Source organism: Lissotriton helveticus, chromosome 9 (assembly GCF_964261635.1).
Source record: "Lissotriton helveticus chromosome 9, aLisHel1.1, whole genome shotgun sequence".
Taxonomy (NCBI): Eukaryota; Metazoa; Chordata; class Amphibia; order Caudata; family Salamandridae; genus Lissotriton; species Lissotriton helveticus.
The window spans coordinates 364,165,961-364,190,353 of NC_136070.1; the positions used below are offsets into that span (position 1 = coordinate 364,165,961).

The 24,393-nt window shown below is 43.7% G+C and overlaps 1 protein-coding gene across 2 annotated transcripts in view; it reads right to left on the reverse strand.

Annotated features, from left to right (window-relative positions):
* DICER1 (dicer 1, ribonuclease III) overlaps positions 1 to 24,393 on the reverse strand; it is a 561,110-nt gene that overhangs the window by 273,680 nt on the left and 263,037 nt on the right. For both annotated transcript variants that reach the window (XM_078660108.1, XM_078660109.1), the window contains exons 15-16: positions 18,089 to 18,228; positions 5,504 to 5,683 (exon numbers count right to left, since the gene is read on the reverse strand). In XM_078660108.1, the coding sequence (XP_078516234.1) occupies positions 5,504 to 5,683; positions 18,089 to 18,228 (320 nt within the window). The remainder of the gene's footprint in view (positions 1 to 5,503; positions 5,684 to 18,088; positions 18,229 to 24,393) is intronic.

Sequence of the window (24,393 nt, forward strand, 5' to 3'; positions counted from 1 at the left end):
CAAGTTTTTGTCACAAGGATGAGGGTCCCGGTAACCTGCCTCATCTCCCTCACTATGCAAAGGATGAATAGGAAAAGGTGAAAAGAGCAAGAAAACATCCCTGACAAGTCCATCCATCATTGCCCACCAACTGTGGGCAGGAGGCAAGGTTTTTTGCATCATTCAGAGTTTTCTGGAGTGGTGAACAGGTCTATAGATATGGGTACCCCACCGCTCAAAGTACTTGTGAAGGACTTGGTGACAGAGTTTCCAGTCATGGACTTGTTGATGCATCATCCCCGAGCAGGTTCGCATTGCCTTCCTCTTCACCTGCAAAATGCTCTTACAACAGGTGAATGTTGTTGCAGGTTGTCTAGAGCCAAATTGTCTGAGCTAGTGGATAGGGCTAGGGATAGAGGGGCCATCTGCTACTGAATATATTATATGTCTGTCATGTTGGTTGTCTTTATCAGTACTGTCTTGCCTGGAATGAGTTTGAAGAATGTTTTGAGAGCTAGTCATATTGCTAGAAGCTCCAAGTAGTTTACGGTTCGATCCCCGGAGCCAGCTCAGCATCATGTGACTCTAGGCAATAGCTCATTTAATCTCCCTGAAGGGGTCCAGTGCGCCTTGAAACCCTTAAGGGGGTGATATGTTCGCGCTTTACAAATATTAATTACTTACTTGCTTACAATGTATAACCTGGAGTATGGCACAATCGCTAAACATGAAGCCACCCTCCTAACTGTTTCAACACAGTTCAGACAGTAATGGGAAGACGGTGTGACTGAAATAATGGCAGCAGCTTTTTTGCCATCATCCTCTGCTCATTGGGACATGCTTTCCCTGTTACCGCTTTTAAAACCAACCCTAGGAAGGGCTTTACCTGCTGCAGTTGAATGTATGGCTCTTTCACATGGATGGTGAAACCTAGCCTGTGAAGTAGTGACACAGCTGTTTGAGGTGATGTTCTTTCACTAAGGGAAGAAGTGCCTCGGTATTTCCTCAACAGGTGTGATGTGATAGGGAAGGGTTGGAGAGTCACTCTTTGACAGTGGTGGTGTCCCTAGCGAAGCCACTTCAGCCTCTACCACACAGTTTTACCTGTCCGCACCCTGCTGGAAGGTCATGGTTTGCTAGTGGTCCTGAAAGTGTTATAGATGCAGTTGATATTGGGGTCTATGGCATGAACTTGCCAGTTTGAACCAAACTCTAGTTTGCTGCCGACGAAAGGCAGATCTGGTACTAGGGGACTGTATGACATCATGGACTGTGCAATGTCAGTGTCCACCTTGATTTTTTCAAGCATCTGGCCTTTCTGGGCTTCAATAGATGTTCACCATTAAATGAGGCAATGCACCAGTGTATGGCTGCTCCAAATGTTACACACTTTATTGCCACGTTAAATGCGCTTGGGCTCTATCAGGTGACAGGATGTAACTGATGTTTGTGCTGAAGATCTCGTGCATGCAGGGTGAATAAGGGAGTCGGTGGTGACTTGGCAATGGGTAAACACAACCTCTTATAAACCGGCTTATCCTTTTTTGGCCCAGAAGGGTGATTACTCTGCCCTTTACAGGCTCCTTAAAGATATCAGTGGGTGACCGAAGCATTCTATTCAAATTGAGAAGGTAATTCTCTAGCCCTTCTGTCTTGGATAGGGTATTGATCAATAAGTTCTCTTGCTCCTGAACCGTGTGCATTTTTACCAGAAGGTGCTGGGCGGCCCGCTGTATTACCCCATTTTAGGTGGCAGTGTCATCAAGTGATGCTGGTTTTGGTAGGGTGGAGTTCGAGGTAAGGAGGGTCAGGGCGGGACAACTATGTGACCTAATCGTGGGTCATCACCCTCCCGGGGCCTGAAACACTCATCATAGGGATCTTGCAGGGAGTGTCCCGGGGGCTTGAAGAGGAGACTGTGGTGATATTGGTGGACGTGTTGTGGATAAGGATGTTGTATTAGTGTTTTGAGTACCTGACCCTTTTTGAGGTAGGTGGGCTCATAGGGTAAAGGCCTGGCTTCTCCGTGAAAGCAACAGGTGTTTCTTCGGAATGTGGATTAGTCCTGGAGCCAGGGGATTGGCAAAATCTTGCCCTTGTCTGGAAGTATTAACAACTTCTGTTTAACAACAAAGACCTCCAACAGTTTCACATGGATTGACCTCAAAGTGCATTTGAGGAGCAATTTCACACAGGCCTGTGAGTAGGCTTACACAGAATGCTGTAGTGTTTTGGTGTGACCTTTCTGAAAAGCATTTGGAAGTTGTGTGTGATAACTAGTTTTGATCATATCATGCTTGTGTAGCTGAGGCTTTGGTATATACTAAGAACATAGGATGCTTAGGCTTACAAGCTGCTAGTGGATGTAGAGGTGTGTTAATGCTGTGATGCCCAAATGAAAGTGTTTTATTGTATGATATATGACATATTAAGTTGCAGTGATTGCGCAGCTGTGCTTCTGTGTGGAGTGAAGCGAAGGAGTGTGCGAGACAGCTGTGCATATGGTTCTGTCTAGCATCTTTTGTGGGGGTTTTGGGGCACATCTCGACCAAGGTCCAAACAGCCAGGGGGGTGGTAGGGAATGCAACAAGATTTACATGGGAGATAAAGTCTTGGAGTACCAAGCTCTCTAATGTAGGGTGTTTTATGAGGAAACTGGGGACCCCTGGGGCGGGGCAGTGGCAATGGGCAATTGTCCTGTTCATGCTAGGGCAGAACATCAGTAAGGGATTCATTGAAAGGCAGAAGCGGTTCTGAGGGGGGTCACTCCCAGTTGAAGCACCACTGCAAAGATGTTCATCTTGAGTGCCACTGGGACTTGAGTGCCATTTAGGGCACGCCGAGGTCTAAGACCTCGCCCGCCAGCCTACCCACCCACCATGGCAAAGGACGTTCCCTCCTCCATAGCCATGATAGGGGGAGAAAGCATGGCAGTATCTGAAGATTTAAAGTTCTGCGAGGGGGTTGTGAGTATTCAGAAATAGATTGGCGCACAACAGGTAGTGGTGGGGTCCAAAGAAATGTTAGTTTGTGGTTGGTGCAACTGGTTCAGAGAAAACCCAAAACTCTGAAAAATCAGGGGTGGAGGAATTCCTTCCCTGTAGTTAAATGTAAGCAAGGTCCGATGCACACAACAAATAAGTGTGATTTGAATGATCACCAACAAGTAACAAGGATGGAGTCGCACAGATGTGTTCTTTTTGTGTCGTTTTATTGGAATACATATATTAGGAACATGAGACCAGCCGACACGTGTTTCGTCAAGAAGGGTGATAACCCGTGACTCTTCAGGGATGTTAAATGATCATGAAGGGCGAGGTCGGGGGACCGGTGATATTTCCAACCCGGTCCTGATCGGGTATTTCACAAAATATGAGCGTAATAGAGGTACGTCTTATGTGTACCGATTTGGATAAGAGTCACGGGTTATCACCCTTCTTGACGAAACACGTGTCGGCTGGTCTCATGTTCCTAATATATGTATTCCAATAAAACGACACAAAAAGAACACATCTGTGCGACTCCATCCTTGTTACTTGTTGGTGATCATTCAAATCACACTTATTTATTGTGTGCATCGGACCTTGCTTACAAGTATCTGAAGATGTCTCCAGTCCAATGGCCCCCACCAAGTCCTCACACCAGTCCATCTGAGGATCTAAGGGTTGGTATTCCTCAGGATCCAGTGACCTCTCCCAATCCTCCCAGAGTCAAAGTCCACAGAAATAGGGCTCAGGCTCCAGTTTAGAAATCATGGCTCCAGGTTGTGCCGTCTCCGTGTCGGAGTCGGGATCAGAATGGGGGAAGCGCTGCTGGAGAGCACCGGTATTGGGAAAGGTGGTAGGACCGGCCCTGGTCTGAATCCATCTGTGAATCCCAGGGGCCCGACTGGCGCTGGGGCTGGATTAGCTGGCATAAAATCAGTAGGAGCCCCTTCCAGACCCACAGGACTAAACTGTGCATTGGTGGAGCGTTCACATATGAGGCGCATGGCCTCAGAAAACTCGTGGAGTTGAGCGGGAGGGGTCGCTCAGACTCTGGGAAACTCAGGGACAAATGAAGCTTTGAGGTGCTGGCTCAACCAAGGAGCCAGGCCTCGAATTACTTCTTACTCTCTTTTTTGTGAGACGTACCCAAGTGGCCTGACAACCTCGGAGTGTGACAAGGATTGTGGACTCTGCGATCGATCCCGGGCTTTTCCTCTCAAGCGGGTCGCAGCGTCTCTCGTTGGGAGGCACGGAGCTTGAGGGATCACTCTCTAAAGGTCTTGGGGTGCGTGGTGCAGCAATCGGCGCAGGTCTTCGCATCGTAGTCATGTTCCAAGCACCAAAGGCATACAAGGTGCTGGTCCGTCCCCAACATTTGTTGATGACGGCCACGCAGGACTTGAAGCCGGTCTTTCTAGTGGACATTCACACCACAACAGGAGAAGAACTCTCAGAAAAGCTTTGACAAAACATCAAAAAGCACAGTCAAAAAGTGACTGAAGGGGTAGCCCTCTCTGTACTGACTGGTGTGGAAAGAAAAGAACCGAGGTCAGAGTGCTGGGGTAGTCCCTAATTATACGCACGGTGCACATCACATACGGCGTGGGTGATGCCACGCGGAGCTGATCGACGCCATCTACCAATGTGCAGGGGTACTGCTCACGAAAAACTTTTCAGATGAAGTCCGACGCCTAGGGGTAATTCGAAGATAAGGAATCTGTAGCTAGACGTCTCTAGAAGATTAAGTACTGTCTACCTATTCAACAGGCTGCCTACCAAACTCCAGGAAAGAGATAAGTAGGCAATACATTCTATTGTGTGTAATATATTTCAACATGAGCCATCAATCTATTAACAATACAGTGCTAGATTAGAAACTGCTGTAGTGATGTTTGAGTAACTGAAATACTTTGAAATTATTTCCCACAATCATAAAATTTTCAGTAACTAGTCACAAACGGTTAGGCAACAGCTGGCACTTGTCTATGTAAACCTATATAGGCTGCCTACTCTTCATGTGCAAATCACTAGCTAGCAAATTTAGTAACCACTGCTGCAATGTCCTGGCCATAAGAAGAAAACACTTCCCATCAGAGGTATAAAATCATCAAGTGACAAACTATTCGGTTTCGATTTCTGCATGTGCAGGTTCAAATATTAGCAGCCTCTGCAACAGGCATTTTCAGGTTGATGTTGGATGAAAATACAAATCTTTAGGAAGATTTTAAGATAATCAATAAATATGAATGTGACAATTTTAAGCTAGAATCCTTTCCAACTATAGAACAGTATCATTTACAGTAAACACATTCTGCTAGTATAATAAGATTACTCAAATTAAACCGAGTGGTTGTTAATGATGGCTGTAATATTTTTAGTGCACTATCTGTTCATACGATACAGAAAAATTACATGTAGTTGCCTATTTGCCAACTAAGTCACACACAAAAATTTCCAACATTTTATGTGCCCAGAAACATGATCTTGCAAACCATCAAATACAACTTTCTTTCAGCTCATTAACAGTGCAGTTGTACCTGAGGTATAGGTTTGGCTGTTAGTATTCCAAAGCATCTTGTGGTGTCCTCTGGAGGGTACAGTTTACGTCTCCGAAAATTAAGCTCATCAGGAAGAGGAGTAGTTAAAACCATTCCTATTACATACAGGTAACAGGACTGATCAAATTTGGCATAGCAATCCCGCAAACATTCTGGAATCTACAATAAGTAAAAATAAAAAGTCCATATGCATCACTGTACAAACACATTTTCAAATTCACTTTGGCAACCTGAAAGTTGCTTAAAAATAAATTACTATGCAGGCATGAGTATATGAATGTGAATCAAGCAAAGCCAGTTCTTCAGAATGACCAATTTACTTACCTTCGGTAACGCTCTTTCTAGTGAACACACTTTCAAACTGCAGATTCTTCACCTTTGGAATATCCCAGGCACCAGACTGCATTAAGAAGACTTAACAGCATTGCTCCCATGCACTGGTAGGTGGCACTGTGGGGCTCCAGGATGACTTAGTTTCCCCTCCGTAAGTGACGGTGGAGCTGCATATAAGTGCTTTTCCATGCTGAAGCCAGTTTCTTTCCCGAATCTCTCCATTCCCTCGGACATGCAGTCCAGCAATAATCAGATGTACCCGTTTGCAGATCTATAGTTTGGGACATTTTTAAATGGGAAACAATTTAGACCATACAATGGAAAAGGGAGGTGGGAGGGCAGTGAGGAATTTACTGTTATACTGAGTATCTACCAGAAAGAGTGTTATCATAAGTAACTTGTTCTTCTGATGAATACTTTAAATTGCTCACCTTCAGAATACATACCAAAGCAGTACCTCCCAAGGCGGTGGGGCCAAGGAATGGTCATTGGATCAAAAAGTCCTGCAGGACCAAAAGGTTGAAATGTCCTTCTAGTTTGATCTGGCTTTCCAGGCAATAGTGCTTTGTGAATGTAGACCCCCGATGCTCATGTCACGTCCTGACAGAGAACAAAAATAGCCACTCTGTGTCAATGCAGTGGTAGCCCAGGCCCTGGTGAAATTGCCCACTTCAGCCCTTCTGGAAGCTGCTCCCTGGCCAATACATTGAAGATCTTCATGCAGAGGACTATTCACCTTAACAGAATGCTTTCTTTTCTATACTGCCTTGCCTTTCTTTGCCCCAAAGAAGTCCACAAACAAATCAGATCATCCAACTGATGTTCTTTGGTGCGATCGATGTAAAAGGTTAAGAATCACTTGGGTCCAGGTGATGGAGTCTCTCATCCTCTTGAAGCAGAGCAAAAAAAAACAGAGTGATGGATTGCAAAACATGAAATGAAATAACAACCTTCTGTAAAAAGTCCGCCCACATGTAAGACAGCTTTGAGAAAGCTTGGAGTGCACTTAAGCGATGATCTGCAGTTACAGCGACCAGGAACACAGTGTTCAGAGTCAGGAGACTTAGTTAACAGCTATAGATTGGTTCGAAGCGACGTCCCACTGTGGCATCTCAAAGAGCTTGGGAAGAAGCATGTCTGTCAAACCTTTTATAAACCACATCACAATAGGGGATTGGAAGAAGGGCGGCTAGTCTGGCACACGCAAGACAGTCAAAGATGACGAAATAACATTTAACTGTGTCCACGGCAAGTCCTTGCTGGGTCACAGCTACAACAAACAAGAAGACAGATTGGTATGTAACAAGTCCGTATTATGGGTGCCACACCAGGCCACAAACTTGTCCCAGTATCTGGTGTAGTCAGACTTTGCAGAGGGACACCAGGCATCAAGGATGACATCGACAACTTTGGAAGTTAGATTGAATGCAGTCAATTGCCGCCCGTTCAGTCTCCATGCATGGAGGTGCAGGCTTCACAGATTTGGGTGCAGGAACCTGCCCTGCTGCTGGGACAGGAGACCTTCCTAAAGCAGAAGGCAGATTGGAGGCCAAATGATCATGCCCAGCAGTTCCAAGTACCACACACTCCTTGCCCACACCATATCCAATAAGATGACTGGGCCCAGTCATTCCTGATCTTCTTTAGTACTTATAGAAGGAAAGGTAGCGGCAGAAAGGCATACAGGAGTCTCGTGCTCCACTTTATCCTGAATGAGTCTCTATGAGAGAGCTTTCTTGGAAACTCCAGCGAGCAAATGTCACATTCGTGTTCTCTGCGTTTGCGAAAAGATCTAGCCATATACTCCCTCCATTGCCGGAAGATGTCCTGTGCCACCTTGGGGTGCAAGCTTCATTTGTGGTCAACCTGGCGATGCTGGCTGAGTTCATGCACCCTGGTATTTAAAGATGATGCCAGATGGTTCATGACCAGGGAAACGTCCTGATGCTCCAATCCGTGTCAGAAACAAAGTGCATCTTGGCACAGGAACCAGGACCCCACCCGGTGGCCCTTCTTGTTGTAGTACCACATGGTGGTGAGGTTGCGTACGAGAACCTGGACCAGCCTTTCTTTGATGGACAACAGGAGGCCTTCAGCACTAGGAAAATGGCCCCACTCAAACTGTTGGATCTGGAGATTGGTATCCACCAGAGACTAGAGTCCTCTGATCTCCACCTCTCCCAGATGACCTCCCCTCTCTCAGCAGTGATGGTTCTGTGGCCACCGTCAGTTCTAGGTGGGGGGTTTCTGGGGGTTTCTGCCAGTCTAATTAACGTTGAGCAGCCACCACTGCAGGTTTTCTGTAGTCTCCTCTGAAACCAGACTGTAATCGGACTGTTTCCCTGGTGCTGAGCCCATTGAGACCTCAGGTTCCACTGCAGAGCTTGCATATGCCACATGACATAGCAGACTAGAAGGATGCAGGAGGCCAGGAGGCCTCAGAGTCACCATCTCTGATACTAAGGAATGAGACAAACATTGGGATTAAAGCCCAAATCTCCTGGACTCATGACAGAGGGAAGGCCCAAAACAGCACTGGCACGGACGAAAGGGAGCCATTACAAAATAGACAGGTGTGACTTCTGCAAGGTAACCGTGAACCCCAATGAAGACAGGAGCTTTGTGGTCATCTGGAGTTTGTCCACGGCTGACTGTGGTGAGGCTGCATTAAACGGTCAATCGAGGTAGGGGAGAGCAGGAATCCCCAACCTCCGAAGGTTTGCTGTGACCAATACAAACACTTTAGTGAAACACCTAAGACACACTAGTGAGGCCAAAGGGGAGAGCACAGCAAACTGAAAATGCTATAGGTCTACCTTAAACCTGAAATAACGTCTGCAGAACTGCAAAACAAGTACGTGAAGATAGGCGTTCTGCAGGTCCAAAGCAACCATCCAGTGACCAGGGCAGATAGAACTAGGGCCAACTTGAGCATCTTGAATGTGTCCAAGAAGTCAATAAGAGGGGGGAAATCTAAAATAGGACTACGGCCTCTATCCTTCTTCGGAACAATTAAATGAACTAAGAGGTGCTTCTAAAGCGTTCTTTTACTGTACAGCATCTTGTCGATATCAAGACTGTCAAGATATTGAGAAAAGACAGCATCTAGACTGTTTAAAAAAAAAATAAGACTTGTTTTGATATGAGTACTGAACTCAGATTCATTGTCCACCGCTTTTATTTTCCTGCGGGTAGGGAATTCCAGCATTTAGCGTGAGCAACGCAAAGGATCTAAAAAGATCCAAACATCTGGCACTAAGTTCAGGGTATGTTAAGGTACATGATCAGATGGAGAACCTGATTTAGAAGTCAGGAGAAGCTATTTGCCTAAAGTCTCTACCCTACAGAAGTGAATTTACTTAGAACCAGATTCCAGCTGTTCCCATCATCAAACAAAGTTTTGCACAGGCTCTGGTAGTCTTCAACGTAGATATCTATGACTAAACGCAGCCTGGGCAGGGGGGTGTTCGACCAAAGTAAAATATTAAAACATCTCAAGATTAAAGTTGCAGAAATAAGACCGAAAACAAACTAGATGGCACCAAGAAGAGCAATTTATAAAATGTTATGAAAGTTCAGAAATATTTATGGAAACTAAAAAAAGGTTAAACTCTTTTCAGACATAACAGCCTATAGTGCAAAGTCTCAAAGTGTAACAGTCTGAAATGTTGGTCCCTATTTCCGAAGCCGGAACCCTCTGTATGGATCCTTTGACTAAAACAGCCTGCACCTCCTGAAGCAAGACAGACAGGTGCTCCTCTAGAAACTGCTTTGATGTGGGTGAAAGATATGGCAGACCGAAAAGTAATGGCAGGCCACAGTCTGGTTGGCTACCTGCAAGACCCACCTGTTGGATGTTCTTTTTTGCCACACTGGAGGAAAGGTCTGATCTTGCCTCCCACAGGCTGATTGTGTACCACTAATGGCATACTGAAGCTCCTTGGAGATTGATGCTGTAGAGGCGTAGCAATAAGAAGTTCACTGCCCCTGGTGACCTGGGCGTTGCCTGCTTGATCCCAGTCTGACTCTGAATTGACTGGGATGCATGTTAAGGAGGCACTAGGCCCTGGCACTACTGTTATACCAAAGCTCGAAGTGTTGAAACTCCAGTGGGTATTGACTTTCCGGAGTAGAGAAGCCTAAGGAAAGCATAGTGGCCCTGCTTTCTTTGAAGTATTCTGATGCAGACTAAGCCTTTTCCCTAAAAAGGCAAAGCCCATTGAATGGCATATCAATCAGTGAGGTCTGTATGACACGAGAGAAGCTAGAGGATCTCATTCATGCCTGATGTCAAAGCCCTACGAAGTTTCAACTCCTCTGCCCAAGCAATCGATAGTGTCCAGCCTGGAACATATGACATTTGCCCGAATCTACACCATCCTGGATGATTTGAGTCAGGTTGGCCTAAAGTTTAGCAGGTAAAGCGGCAAGGTCTTGCTAATTGTGTCCATAAAGGATGGGAATATCTCCACAGCAATCAGCTGGCATTGACTGACTGGAGAACTAGGCTGGCCAATGAAAACACACATTTCCTGGATGCTTCAATTCCCTTCAACTCTGTTTAGTGTGGAATGAGGGGGCTGGGGGGCCTTGCTCATAAGGAATGAATTGGGGTTCCCCTCCTTGTTAAAGTCTGAGAGTCACCAGACCTTCTGGCATAGAGTGCTTACAGATTTCGGCCATGATGCAACTTCTATTTACACATCAGTCCTAACTTTAATAGGTGGCAGCTGCAAATTCAAAACCTCGTCTTCATTCTTATGACCACAGAAAAGGAGGCACTCTCTTCCATTGATGGCCCAGGGGGAGAACACAACCCAGTGTCCAGGGAGTTGTCCAACTATTTTGCCTCCAGCAAATCTAATCACAGTGTCATCATCATAGTGTGGAAAGAATGGATTCCGATCATTTCCACTGTAGTCCTCAAAGCTGGTTGGCTCTCAGAAGGGTCGGAACCAAAACGTTTGTGTCAGTGCTGCTTTGAGATGTGACCTCGCTCATGGTAGAGACAAATTCGTCTTGTAGTCAGAATGGACTACTGGGAAGGAGTCTACCTCTGGTGCTGGGAGCGTCAGTGATGTCTAGTCTTGGACGTCATAGGAACAGGCGTGAATATTGGGCCTGGGCTGAGACTTCAAGTTCTGCTTCAACCACAAGTACCACAGAACCCATAATGTTCAGAAATGGACATCTGCCAGCTGAAAGTGACACAGATTTTCTCGGCTGTGAAGTTTCCCACTGAATTTTTTAGGAGGAAAATAATTGGATTTAGAAGCCAGGAGAAAAAAGCAATGAACAGTAGCTCCACATCTGTGTAAAAGTGCACAGAAAAAGGGGAACTAAAATCCGTGTGCTGGTATGGGCTACTATACAATTTCAGTGGTGTCAACTTGGTATAGCTTCCAGTGCAGAATGTGGCATGTGACCGCTAATGGCTTTTGAGAAGTATGGAAAAGTTTGTGTAGAAAAGTCATCCTTTTTTGCCCAGATAACACCCATTTTTTTGGGCAGATGTTGGTTGCTGTTGGTTACTGACTCTGAAAGTGCCCAGAGCTCTGCTAACTCTGTCCTCTAAAACGTATATGGTAATTGGTATAGTTCTAATTGTCCAAGACAACTTACCTGTAAGTCCCTAGTACTAGATAGGGCATGTAGGTTTAGAGACCCCAGTGGACTTAGTGGACCTAATGCAATTAAGTGTTCATTGCTGTGGTGTTTGGTGTCATTTTAAAGCCAGGTCTACTTTGAAGGCTGGTTTTAAAATAAAACTACGTCCAAATTCTACTTGGGAATTGAAAGTACTTCCAAAGCAAAAAACTACCTTATTATACCTTACAAGTCCCCTCTAAAGTCTGCCCTTGGTGCCCCAACGGTAGAGTGCATTGCTATAAAAAGTAGGGACAATTTAAAAGATGGTTTATAACCCCTGGTAGTGAAAAACAGGCAACGTTGTTTCCCCTATTGTAGTCCTGGTATCCCCATGGGTTTTTATTAAACTCAGAGTCTATCTTTGCTTGGGAGCTAGCTAGCAATCTCATGCAAAGTATCACAATGACTACTACAGGCAAGTAGTTTTAGCACTTACTATCCTGCGGGTACCTAAAGCAGTAACCTAAAGGAGCCTTGTAGCAGCCTCTTCCGATAGGTCAGCCTGAGCCAAACTGCTCTGAGTACGTGTGAAGAAGCCTGAGGCTGAAACAATACAGCCATTTGGTGGGAGGAGATTTGCTTCCTGGAGAAGCCAGGGAGAGGAAGTGGGCTGGGGGGATAAGCTGCACTTCAAAGGCAGGAGGAACATATGACAGAGAACCAGACTTCCTTGATCCCTAGCCAGATGGGAGCCCCACTAATTAGATTAGGAGGGGGGCTGGAAGGGGAGAGTAGTGTGTTGTTAGCCATATCTTTGGTTTGGGTTACACCCCAAGGAAAGATACACACACACACACACAAGGAAAGATTTTCTCCATTTTGATGCTTGTGAAAACAGTGCATTCGGAGTTAAAAATATGCCAGTGGTCATAGCAGAGGGCGGTAACTTTACCCCTATTGGTTGGGGTGTCCCCCTCCCCTCTTTCCAGCCCTGAATGGAGGCTGAATATTGGAGAGCAAAAGGAGCTACTCAGAAGACTGCCTTGAACAAAAGGAGGATTGCCCTACTGGACTGTTGAACTGCACCACAGAAGGCTTGCACTGAAAAGGACAGCACCGGCTGCACTATAAAGGCTCCACAAAAAAGGACTGTGTACGACTCAAAGGAAAAGGAGTGGATTCACTCATCAGCAACAAGTATAAAAGAGATGGAAGAAGTCACCCCAGCTAACCAGTTGCAACTGGAGTGTTCCTGGACTGTGCAAGTGCATTGTGAGTCCTAGCCCCCAAGAGACAATTCAAAGTCTCCGAACCCTTGGACTGAGCTAGTGGACACTTATTTTGCCCAAAGGAACCAAGGAACTACAAAGGCATTTTCAGTAGAATTTTGCAGGAATGCTCTACGAGGAGACCGGTTTGATGTTGAGTCCCAAGCTGCTGTTATGGGCTCGTGAATCGGTCTGACTGCGCTGGTTTGTCCCGCTGAAAGATGGAGCTCCTCGCCATCAAGGAAAAAGACTTCTAGAAGCTTATCGAGGCATCGCGCTGCAGCACGCCGCCCTCGAGCCCATCGACAAGAGAGAAGCTCCAAGAAAAAGACTAAGTCTGAAAGTAAACTTTTGGCCGGGACCTAGCCTATCTGACCCATGCTCCATAGCAGTCAGCCTAAAACGTTGACTTTGGTCCGGTCCGGATAGCTGGGAACAGCACTTTAAGCATTTTGGCACAAGAATGCACAATTTTTGATTTAATCTTTAAAATTGTATATCTCCAATTCCCTACATTGGATTTTTGTTGTTTTGGTGCCTTTTTAAAGATAAAAAATATTCTCTATTTTTATAAATTGGTGCTAGATATTTATTGTGTTGTGTCCTTTACTTATTGAACAAGTTACTTACCATCTGTAACGATGTATCTGTAAGAGACATATATTAGTTATAGACTCCTTACTTTAGAATTACCCCAAGGCGTCAGATTGGATCGGGTATATTTTTGTTCAGCAGTACCCGTGCGGATCGGTAGGTGGGTTCGGTCGACTCCTCGTCCGTCGTTAGTGTTGTGGTCGCTGGAATGATGTCGCAGTGCCTACTTAGATGCCAACCCTGCTCTTTAACTTCAATTCTGACACGACTTTCCACCCCAGAAGCACAGAACCATGAAAGACACTGATCACTGGTGTGTCATACTAGGGCCCTGCAAGGAGTCCCTATCCCTAGGGATCAGTTCGCAGAGCGGGGAGGATGGGCGGGCGGTAAGGAATCTATAACTAATATATGTCTCTACCAAAGATAAGTAACTTGTTCATCTGAAAGAGACTATTAGTTATAGATTCCTTACCTTAGAATAGATACCTCAGCAATACAAACCCCGGAAGAGGGACTGCAAACCAAGTTCACACCAGAAGGTCCTCGAAGACAGAACGGGCAAAGTAGCCAGCCCCCTGGACATGACTATCCAGGCAGCAATGTCTGGTAAAAGTGAGCATAGAAGACCACCTAGCTGCCTGGTAGATGTCAGTGAGTGGGACTCCATATGGCAAAGCAGTAGTTGCTGCCTTAACTCTAGTTGAATGCGCTCGCACACTGGAGGTTTCTTTTTAGCTAAAGCGTAACAAATCTTAATACAAAGGATGACCCATTGAGAGATGGTATGCTTTTGCCCCTCCCAACTTTTCTTAGCACCCACACAGACAATGAAGAGTTGGTCGTCCACCTGGAAATCTTTTATGTGGTCAAGGTAGAAAGACAGCGCCCATTTCGGGTCCAGACGGTGGAGTCTCTCCTCCTCCCTGGAAGGGTGCGGAGGTGGGAAAAGGTGGACAGAGTAATAGTCCATCCGATGTGAAAAGCAGTGACAACTTTCGGCAGGAACAAGGGCCTTGTTCGAAGCACCACTTTGTCCAGATGGACCGAGAAGAAAGGGGGCTTAGAATAAAGAGTCAAAAGCTCACTCACTCTGCGAGCAGAGGTGATGGTAACAAGAAAGGCAGTCTTAATAGTGAGATGCCTAAGAGGACAGTTGTGAAGAGGCTCGAAGGGAGCGCACATAAGGTAAGTCAAAACAATGTTTAAGTCTCACTGAGGCATTATGAAAGGAGATGGAGGAAAGAGATGAATAATGCCTTTAAAGAACCTACATACAATAGGGGATGTGAACAAAGAGGGCCGAACTGGTAGCCAAAGAAAAGCAGAAAAGGCTGCCAGGTGGACTTTAAGAGTGCCAAGAGCAGAGGCCTGCTGGCCAAAGAAAGAAGGAACAAAAGAAGCTCAGAAAGAAGGGCAGAAAGGGGATCTACAGCCTTTATTGTGCACCTTGTCACAAACTTGTTCCATCGAGAGGGGTATACCATCTTAGTGGAGGGACGCCTGGCTGCCAAGATGACATTACATACATCCTCTCCCTAGTGGCCGCCCCACCCCAGGAGTGATGCATCGGTTACCACTGTGAGTTCTGGTTGGGGAAAGGAGAGGGATTCACCACTGACCCAATCCTGGTTCGTTAACCACCAATACAGTTGTTATTCAGTTCCCTCAGAGATCTGGACATAGTCGGAAAGATTCCCCTGATGCTGCGCCCACTAGAACTTCAGGCCAACCTGCAGAGCCTGCATATGAAATCTGGCATGATCCACCAGCAGGATTCTTTAGATCTCGATGTGTGTCCTGGTCTTAGCATCAATAAGACTGAGCTTTTAAGAGAAAGGAGGAACGTTTTTATCTTGGTCTCCGAAGAGCTGCATACTGAATTATTTTCCGCCTTAGACCAGCACTCAAGGATAAAACTTTTTCTTTTGCAGTAAGAGTCCTAATTTTGAAAGGCAACCAAGATCTTCTTGAATCTGTTCAGTCATTTCCTTGTAGAGAAGGTATCACAGATTGCAAAGTTTGTAATATCCTAGACATGCACACAACAATATTCTCATGAAATTCCTGCGCCCAAAAATTCTGGCAACATGATCTGTCCTTCAGAGGATCCGACTTCTTCCAAATAAAACCAGCAAAGCAACTTTGAGCTAAAAAAGTATGTCAGGTATACGTCTCAGTCAGTCAAAATACTTTATTGCGATAACTTAATATCATACAAAGACAATGGCAAACTAAAAACATACATTTTCAAAAAATACATTATTCTAAAAACAGTTAAAATACAGTACAATAAAAATTATACATCAATTTACAATTCATGACAATGTAATGACGATGTAATGATACAAAGTGCAAAGTGCTAAATTGCTAAAGTGCTTCAGAAAAATACTATGGAGAAAAAAGTCCCCAGCAAAATAAGCGTTACTAACACCATAAGTCCATGAAGAAAACCTTATATGATTACAAATCCTAATATAAATACATACAGGATGCCTATTTAGGGGAAATAGCCGCGTTTTTTAATCTAATATTCCTACTCCTAATAGCTCTAACCAAGAAACTAGCTACATAAAACATGATCTTCGGGGTCTGTAGAAGCTGTAAATAAATAATAGCAGGTTTGACTTGGATAAATCCAGCTTCCCTAAGAATAGGCATCAAAAACTTTCTCCTCGCATCAATGTAATGACTGCAAAACATCACAAAGTGCATAGTATTCTGTTCGGAGAAATGGTCACAAGAACATGGTGAAGCCTTGTCTGGAGTACTCCATACGGGATAAAAACCAAGATTAAAATGTATCAAATTAAAACGAAAACGAGTTAAGATAAACCTGTGGTATGGATAGGTCACAGTGTTCAAATAGTTCTCTGGGCCGTCAGGTATGGACAATATTAAGCTAACCCTGACACTGGGTTTTTTCAACTCACATTCTTCCCTCTCCAAAGATAAGAGCTCTTTCAATGCAAGTTTTGTGGACTCTATATCTGTAGATGTTATAGGATCTATTTCAGAATAAAGCTCAGGCCTCCCCAGCCTTGAGAAAGTTTCCTTGATGTATGTCAACCACCTAATGTTGTTAACTTTGTCCAAACACAAACAATCTCTCATAATGATATGGTTTAAGGGGATTTCCTTGTTAAGCCACAACCTCAGCCAAGCAACTAACGGTGCTGTTTTTATCAGGTCTGTGATGTAGCCTTCCCCTAGTTCCATATGAACAGTGTAAGACGGGGTTGACTGTGGAACACCGAGGACAGATCTGAAAAATTTATTTTCCATCGTCTGTAAGGGATCCAGTCCCCTATATCCCCATATTGAACCACCATAGGATGCCACTGAAATGCATTTGGCCTTATAGATTTTCAATAAGGCTGCGATTGGCCTGGCCCCAAGTTTCTTAGAAAACCCCTGAAGGGCTGTAGATGTTCTAGCTAACAAAGTTACTCTATTCTTTAGATGGGGTCCCCAGTTGCCCTTCTCGTCAAAGGTAATCCCTAAATAGGGAAAGGAGGTTACACGAGCAAGCTTTTCTTGTCCACAGAGAAAAGTTTTATGATAGTTTTTCCTAGCTACCCTGCCCATAAGCATAAATTGAGATTTTTTCGCATTTATTTTCAAGTCAAGTGAGCCCATGAAAGATTCAAAGGCATCCAGGAGGCGTTGGAGTCCCACCCCGGTACGCGCAAGAAGAACCGCGTCATCCGCGTAAAGGAGAACAGGAATCTCCTGGTCCCCTGCACGCGGAATATCGAGGGTCACGTCCCTAAGAGCGGACTCCAAGGCGTTCACATATAATGTGAACAGCAGAGGTGCCAAAATGCACCCCTGTCTAACTCCTTTTTCAGAGGCGAAAACGTCAGTACACCTTCCAGTTGAGGAAACTCTAATTTTTGCAGTAAGGCAAGAAAGCAGGTCAGCCAATAAATTGACTATTGTCCTATCCAAGCCCATTTCAAGTAGTTTTGACCAAAGCTTTGATCTATTGACCAGATCAAAGGCAGAGGAGAGGTCCATGAAACCGAGGTACATGGACCCCTCCTTAGCCCTGGTATATTTCTCAATCAACAAGTGGAGATTAAGGCATTGGTCCTGGGTATTTCTTTTAGGTCTAAAACCATATTGCACATTTGTCAAAATGCCATTCTCATTGACCCACTCATTTAGTTTTACTAATATAACTCTTCCTAAGATCTTAACTGATGAATCAATCAGTGAGATTGGTCTATAACATGCAGGATCCTGCCTGTTTTCCTTTTTAAACACAGGGATAATTATAGATGTTTTCCATGACTCGGGAATGTTATCATGACAGGTATACGTCTCAATTTCAGCTTGGCAGAAAAATAAATGATGCTGCTAATGAGCTAAGCTGCCCAAGGATGGATTTACTGCATAATATATTTGTTTTGTTAACAGGGGCTAATAGTGAGAAATCCTTTTCAGCAGCAGTCAAATATAAACCTATATTGACCTGCATGGGTGAAACAGAAGCAACTGACTAGGCAGTAAACTTCTACAAGCAGTGGCTGGGAGCCAAATGACAGGTCAGAACATGAGCAGCTATATGGTTTATGGCTGATATAAACAGAGACAAGAGAATAAAGGAATTCTCCATCTGAAAATGGGAATATTCTAAAAAGAGATTACATTTATGACCCATTACCTATGGGATAAGCGGTTTTCACATTTTTACATTATTAAAATCCTTAATTTATGTTTGCAAATCAATCCGATAAACATTAAAAAATAATTGTTTGCTTAGGATAATACTAACTGCTTTTGGATAGCATTGCCTTCGTTTTGTAGAGCCTGGCCTCCCTGGAACGCTGGTTTCTTCCTCGTCGTGTAAATCCAGCTCCTCCTCATACTTCACAGTTTCTTTGCCAACTGGCATCAAATGATCATCCAATTCACCTATAACAAATATGATCATAAACTCAACTGAAAATCATTTACAGCAAAATTAGCTCTTAGGTCTTTCCCTTGCAGATGGTAAATACATTTAGCAATATTCTAGAACACTACTTTACTATTTGCCAAGTTTTACTTAGCCAATGCTTTATGGTGCAGAACTCAAACAAATTCATGCTGTGCCTCATGCTCATAGTTACTAAATTTAGGAAAGTGCCCCTTTTTGATAGGTCACCCCCATTTTACCTGGTATTTGATGCGAGTTTGACTGGCAGTGCACTGTGCTCCTGCTAACCAGGTCACCAGTGGTAGATCTCTTTCCCTAAACTGTCCAATTGTACCCCAATTGGCAATACCTTTAGCACCCTCTGTAAGTCCCTCGTAAACGGTACCTCTTGTACCTAGAGCCTGAAATACTGAAGAGGGTCCCTACGGGGCCCCTCACCCAAGTCATGCAGAAAGCCATTGCAGGATGGGCGTCTTGGTGCAGACAAAAGTGAAAACAAGACATGGCACACAGCCTGTGTGCCATGCCAGCAGACACTGCATACAGTATAGGTAAGTCACCCCTACAGCACGCCTTACAGCGCCTAAGGCAGTGTGCACTATACTACATGTGTGACCTTAACTGCATGAGCAGTTATATGCCCCTGAGCTGCTCAGTTCCATTACTGTCAGTACAAGTGATAAGGGAAGCCATTTTAAAAAATGCGCTGAACACTGGTAAAAAAATAAGCAAGCATTTGCAATGCAATAGGTCTCGCATTTGCAAGAATTTAAGCTATTGGCATTGTAAACGGCAAAGCCTTTTATTGATCGGTTTTGAAAAGCAACAAGCCTTTGACCTCCAATTTCCTCTGCCTGTTTATCCTGCATACCCTGCTGGAAGCATACTTTTTTCTGGTCTGGGCGGAGCATTGGAGGTCATCATCAGAGATTCTAAGTCTCCTAACCACATTGAAAGCCTGTCTTGAGTCCAACACACGGGGTGAAGTCACAGTGCCAGTGGAGCTCTGTAAACCACCCCACTGGACTGCACAGAAACCATCTTTCTTCCAGCAGAGAGCTGACAGAAGGCAAATGCCCCAAGCAGCCCACCTGTGGCATGCAGTCTGCACCCCGTGACTTCCCACTACTGCTCCTGTACCCTCTCCTGCCTCACCATCCACTTACCTTATTACACCCCCTGTATCCCCACACTTCTCTTTGAGCCCCGTGTCTCACTGGTCCTTAACCACTTGCTCATATTCCTCCATCCCATCGTGCCCATGTGCCACCTGCCTGCGCCTCTACCCCTGTGCTGGCCTGCTCATTCTCCTGTGCAACCCATGCTACGCTGATCTTCGACTCTCACATGTAACTCCAATCATCAATTCTCCTCTGCCACCTACGTCTTCCATGCCCTCTCCACTGTGTGTTGAGCTTCTGTGCCTGCCATGCTCACTGGATTCCCATGGCCCCAAGTTGCTTCAGTGATCCCTGCATTCCTTATACCACTTTGTGCTTCTCATTGTAAACTCCTAACTCTGATGCTAGACTGAGGCAGTCCATATACAGTCTGTAGCACCAACTTCACCCACTTTCTGGGATCTTCAAGGAAAGATAAGCAAAGGTGCATGGTTTTGAGGCGAATTGTTCTGGTCCAAATCTGACCTGGCAGCCAAGACATTGGATTAATGAGGCAAAACTGACAGGTGTTCGAGATTTCGGAGCGCTGGAGCAAATGTCTGCATGTCTTAAGGATTATTTCGTAATAGTGTGAATTCAAACATGCATTTATTTTTTGGGAGCGACTGTGATAATCAGAACATGCAGCAAAGATTACAGAAAGATGAGGTAAATATATTAATTAAGGATTACTGAGGAACTGGGCAAATATGAACATGCACCAAGATTACTTAGTGATGGGGCAAATTGGAATAAGCATTAAGGATTACTAACTGATGGTGCAAGTAATTCTGATTTATGAGTAAAAATTATCCTCAATATTTATGAGTAATGATGTAAATCCAGGTACACCTTAAAGATGTCTGACTATTTCTTGAAATACCAGCACACACAGATTATGGCTGAGTGACATTGCATAATTGGGTATATACTGGAAATTAGTGAGTGATGGTGTGAATCTTAACATGCACTAAGGGTTGATGTGGAAAATATTAATATGCACTAGAAACACTAAGTGTTATACTGAACACACACTAATGATAAGTGATGGCCATGCGCCGAAAACTTTTAAGTGATGGTGCAAATCATTGCCAGCACTCGAGGTTTCTATGTACATATCTGAACACGCACTCAGAAGTGAATGTTAGTGCAAATCTAAGCATGCAGGAAGGTTAACTAGGTGATGGGCTATATTTAAACACATACTGATAACTGTTAAGCAACGGGCAAATCTAAAAAATGCAGTAAGGATAAAAGTGAAAAATGCATCTCTACGCATTCTTTTGTAAGGTGTGCACTGGCATAATCGTGGTAATTATAGAAATGTTATAAGCACGCTTTGCGCAATGTTGCCCACCCTGAGTGTAACACTTAATGTAGCAAAATGGCGGTACTCCTTTATATATTGTGGACACTCATGGTGTAACGCTTGCAACGGCATAATGCACGCAATGGTTGGTGTTATAATATTGTGCTCTGATGTGATGTTAAGTTAAATTAACTATCTCAGTCCACGGACGCTAAAATCCTCGACTGCTTTGTTCAATATTATTCTTCCCTCTAAACTCCAGAATCTAATCCTTCTTCTGAGCAAATTGACGCTTTTCTTCAATCTACTCCTAAATCTCCCGTCAAATCTGTAGATCTCTCCTCCCTTGACGTTCCTATTCCAGAGAAGGAAATGGTTGCTGCTATTACTCTTCTTCCCAAGGATAAAACACCCGGCCCGGATGGTTTTACGGTGCGTTTTTATCTTCATTTTAAGACTGTCTTAGTACTACACCTACTTACTTTAATTAATCACTTCCTTGCCATAGGCGAATCTAGAGGCTCTTTTACGCAAGCAATGCTTTGCCTACTCCCTAAAAAAGATAAAGATCCCTCTCTCTGCAAAAATTATCGGCCCATTTCTCTCATAAATACAGACTGTAAAATATATGCAAAAATTTTAGCCATTCGTTTTAATAAAGTAATTCCTGATCTAGTTAATATATATATATATCAATCTGGTTTCGTCAAGGGAAGGTCTATAACCGATAACTCAAGAACCCTTCTTAATATTATACATCTTGTTGCAAAAATGGATTCCCCTGTCACAGCTATCACACTAGATGCTGAAAAAGCTTTTGATTGGGTTAATTGGGATTTTATATTTGGAGCGCTCAGATGGCATGGTTTTAGTCCCCCCCATTATTAAGTATATTCAACTATTATATTCTGCTCCTCAGACCTCTATTTGGGTCAATGGACAACAATCAAGATACTTTTCCCTCCATAGGGGAACCAGGCAAGGTTGCCCTCTTTCCCCCCCTCCTTTTTATTCTTGCATTAGAGCCTTTTTTGGAAAAAATAAGATGTTCATCCTCCCACTCCGGATTTGTATATCAGAATGTTGAAATCAAGTTTACTGCTTATGTGGACGATATTTTACTGTATATTTCCAATCCAGCCATTTCTTTACCTGCATTTTTTTCTTTACTCCATGATTATTCCTTGGTCTCAGGTTATAAACCGAAAATTGATAAAACTGAAGTCCTTCCTCTTAACAATTTTGTCTCTCTCATATGTTTGAGGGATCTGGTTTTGAATGGAATCCCAGGCATGTCAAATGTTTAGGTATTCTGTATGCCAATACTATTAGAGAAACCATTAAAATTAATCATAAGGATATACTTAATAAAGTCTTTTCGCTTACCGATTTTTGGTCCCCCCTTTTTTTATCCTGGTGGGGAAGACTACCAACTGTTAAAATGATGCTTCTTCCTATTGTCAACTTTTATCTTTCTATGCTTCCTATTTCCCTCCCACATTATTTTTTCAAAACCATTAATAGCCTCCTAACAAAATTTTTATGGAACAATCGCAAAGCTAGGATTTCTCTCTTTCGCCTCCAACAACCCAAGGATTTGGGTGGGGTCAACTTTCCCAATATCTCTCGTTTTCATTCGGCCTTTACTCTAAAACAAATTTGGCCTTTTCTTACAGATTCATCTCCTCCTCCTCCTTTAACAGCCTGGAGCTCATTAGAACTCGCACAACTTGTTCCCTTCTCTTTCCTTACTGCTACTCGCTTATCTCAACCTCCACAGAGATTCATTACTCCCGTATTTAAGCACTCTAAGGCATTAGTGCTTTCACTGTTTCGCTCCTTTTTCTCATCCACTAATCTTCACTTGATGACTCCGATCTGGTATAATAAACTCCTCAAGATCAATAACAGAGCGCTTTTCTGGAAAGAATGGATTGATAAAGGTATTATTACTTACGACCACTTGATTAAAGAGAATTCCTTAAGAACTTTCCAGGACTTATGTGACTCCTTTAACCTTTCAAACAGACACTTATCCCATTTTCTCTTACTTACTCACACCCTATCTCTTATTTTTCAGAACAATCCCCCTCCTACTGCTGCACTCCCTGTCATATCTTCGCCAGACTTTTCTATTCCTTCTAGAGCTTCTGCCATTTACAAAATGCTTTCTCATCCCATTACAGAGAGGCTCACATCTAAACTTGAGCTTTTATGGGAAGCAGACCTAGCTCAAGAATTTTCTTTACAAGTTTGGGACACTATTTGGTCTAAAATACATACAGTTTCCCGTTCGGCCAGCACCACACAGACTTATTTTTTTTATAATAGCCTTTTTTTTTACTCCTGATCTACATAAATTCAAATTACTTGATTGAAAAAAGTGTTGGTCATGCCCATGTGATAATAGTGATTTTCTTCATATGTTTTTTCTGTGCCCTTTGATTAAATCACTTTGGTCTCGCATTTGGTCGCCACTCAATGATATTTTATCTACTAATGTTCCCTTTGGGATTGTACATATTTTCTTGGGTGGGTCTTACCCCATATGGAATGTTAATTGTAATGTACGTACATTTATTGATCTCTTCATAGCAATTTTGTTTCAGATAATTACAACCAACTGGAAAGACACTTCATAGATTTCATATAATGCTTGGTGGAATTTGTTATGCCATCACCACAGACTTGACCGTGCTTTTGCAACCACTGTACCCTTACTAATTAAAAAAGATTTGTTATGGTTACCTTTCACTGATTTCCTCTCCAGACATGCTCCCTGAATGGTTTCTTTTTTTTCTCTTCTCTCTTATTGTTGTATGGTAATTATTAGTATTGATTTTGTTCTCTAGGTTGCCCCCCCCCTTTCCTTTTTTTCCTTTTTCCTTTTCCTTTCCCCCTTTCCCTTATGACAAAATACCCGTAAAAGCTCTGTTTCTTGATACAGTTCATTTACCCCTTTGGGGTTTGAGTTATATTGTTCTTATTTTATATGCTGTTCTATTTCCTTTAGTATCACTTACTTCTGTAATGATGGTTTACGTTGTATATTTTTATTTAATAAAGCTTTCTAAACTCAAAAGTTAAATGAACTAATGTTAAGATGCTATATATTTTTTTGTAACATTCCATTGCGGGAGTTATTCATGCACACAGATATTCACTTTAGGTGTATGGGAGTGAATCACCCTCATTGTGTAGGTACTTGGATATACAGTTCTTACGTTACCCTAGAGGGGCTTCGGCGTGCTGGCAGGAACACCTACTTTGGATAATGAGAGAGTGAATCAAGTCGGATTGTTTTATTTGCCTGTATTTCTGGCACGGAGGTTAACAACGTCTTCTGGGCACGGCAGAGATTAGGGGCACGGTGGGGGGGGGGGGATAGTTGTATTCATTTATTGGCAACGATTCCATAATACCGTACAAGGTGGGTGGGTGCAGGGCAAATCTTGCAGTGTCCCATGTTTGAATATATTTCACCATTACAGACTTGTGCTGAGTTTCTGAGAAAAAGACGTGTTCTTACTGTGGACAGGGTATGAGAGCGTGTGAAGTCAGATACACTGAGCAGTGCCAGCCACCTTCACGCCGTGCCCGAACTCACTATGTGGGTCCTCAGATGAGCCTTCAGGTGTGAGGACTTGCTGTACACCTCGCCGCAGCCAGGGTCCAGGCATTTGTGAATGGGG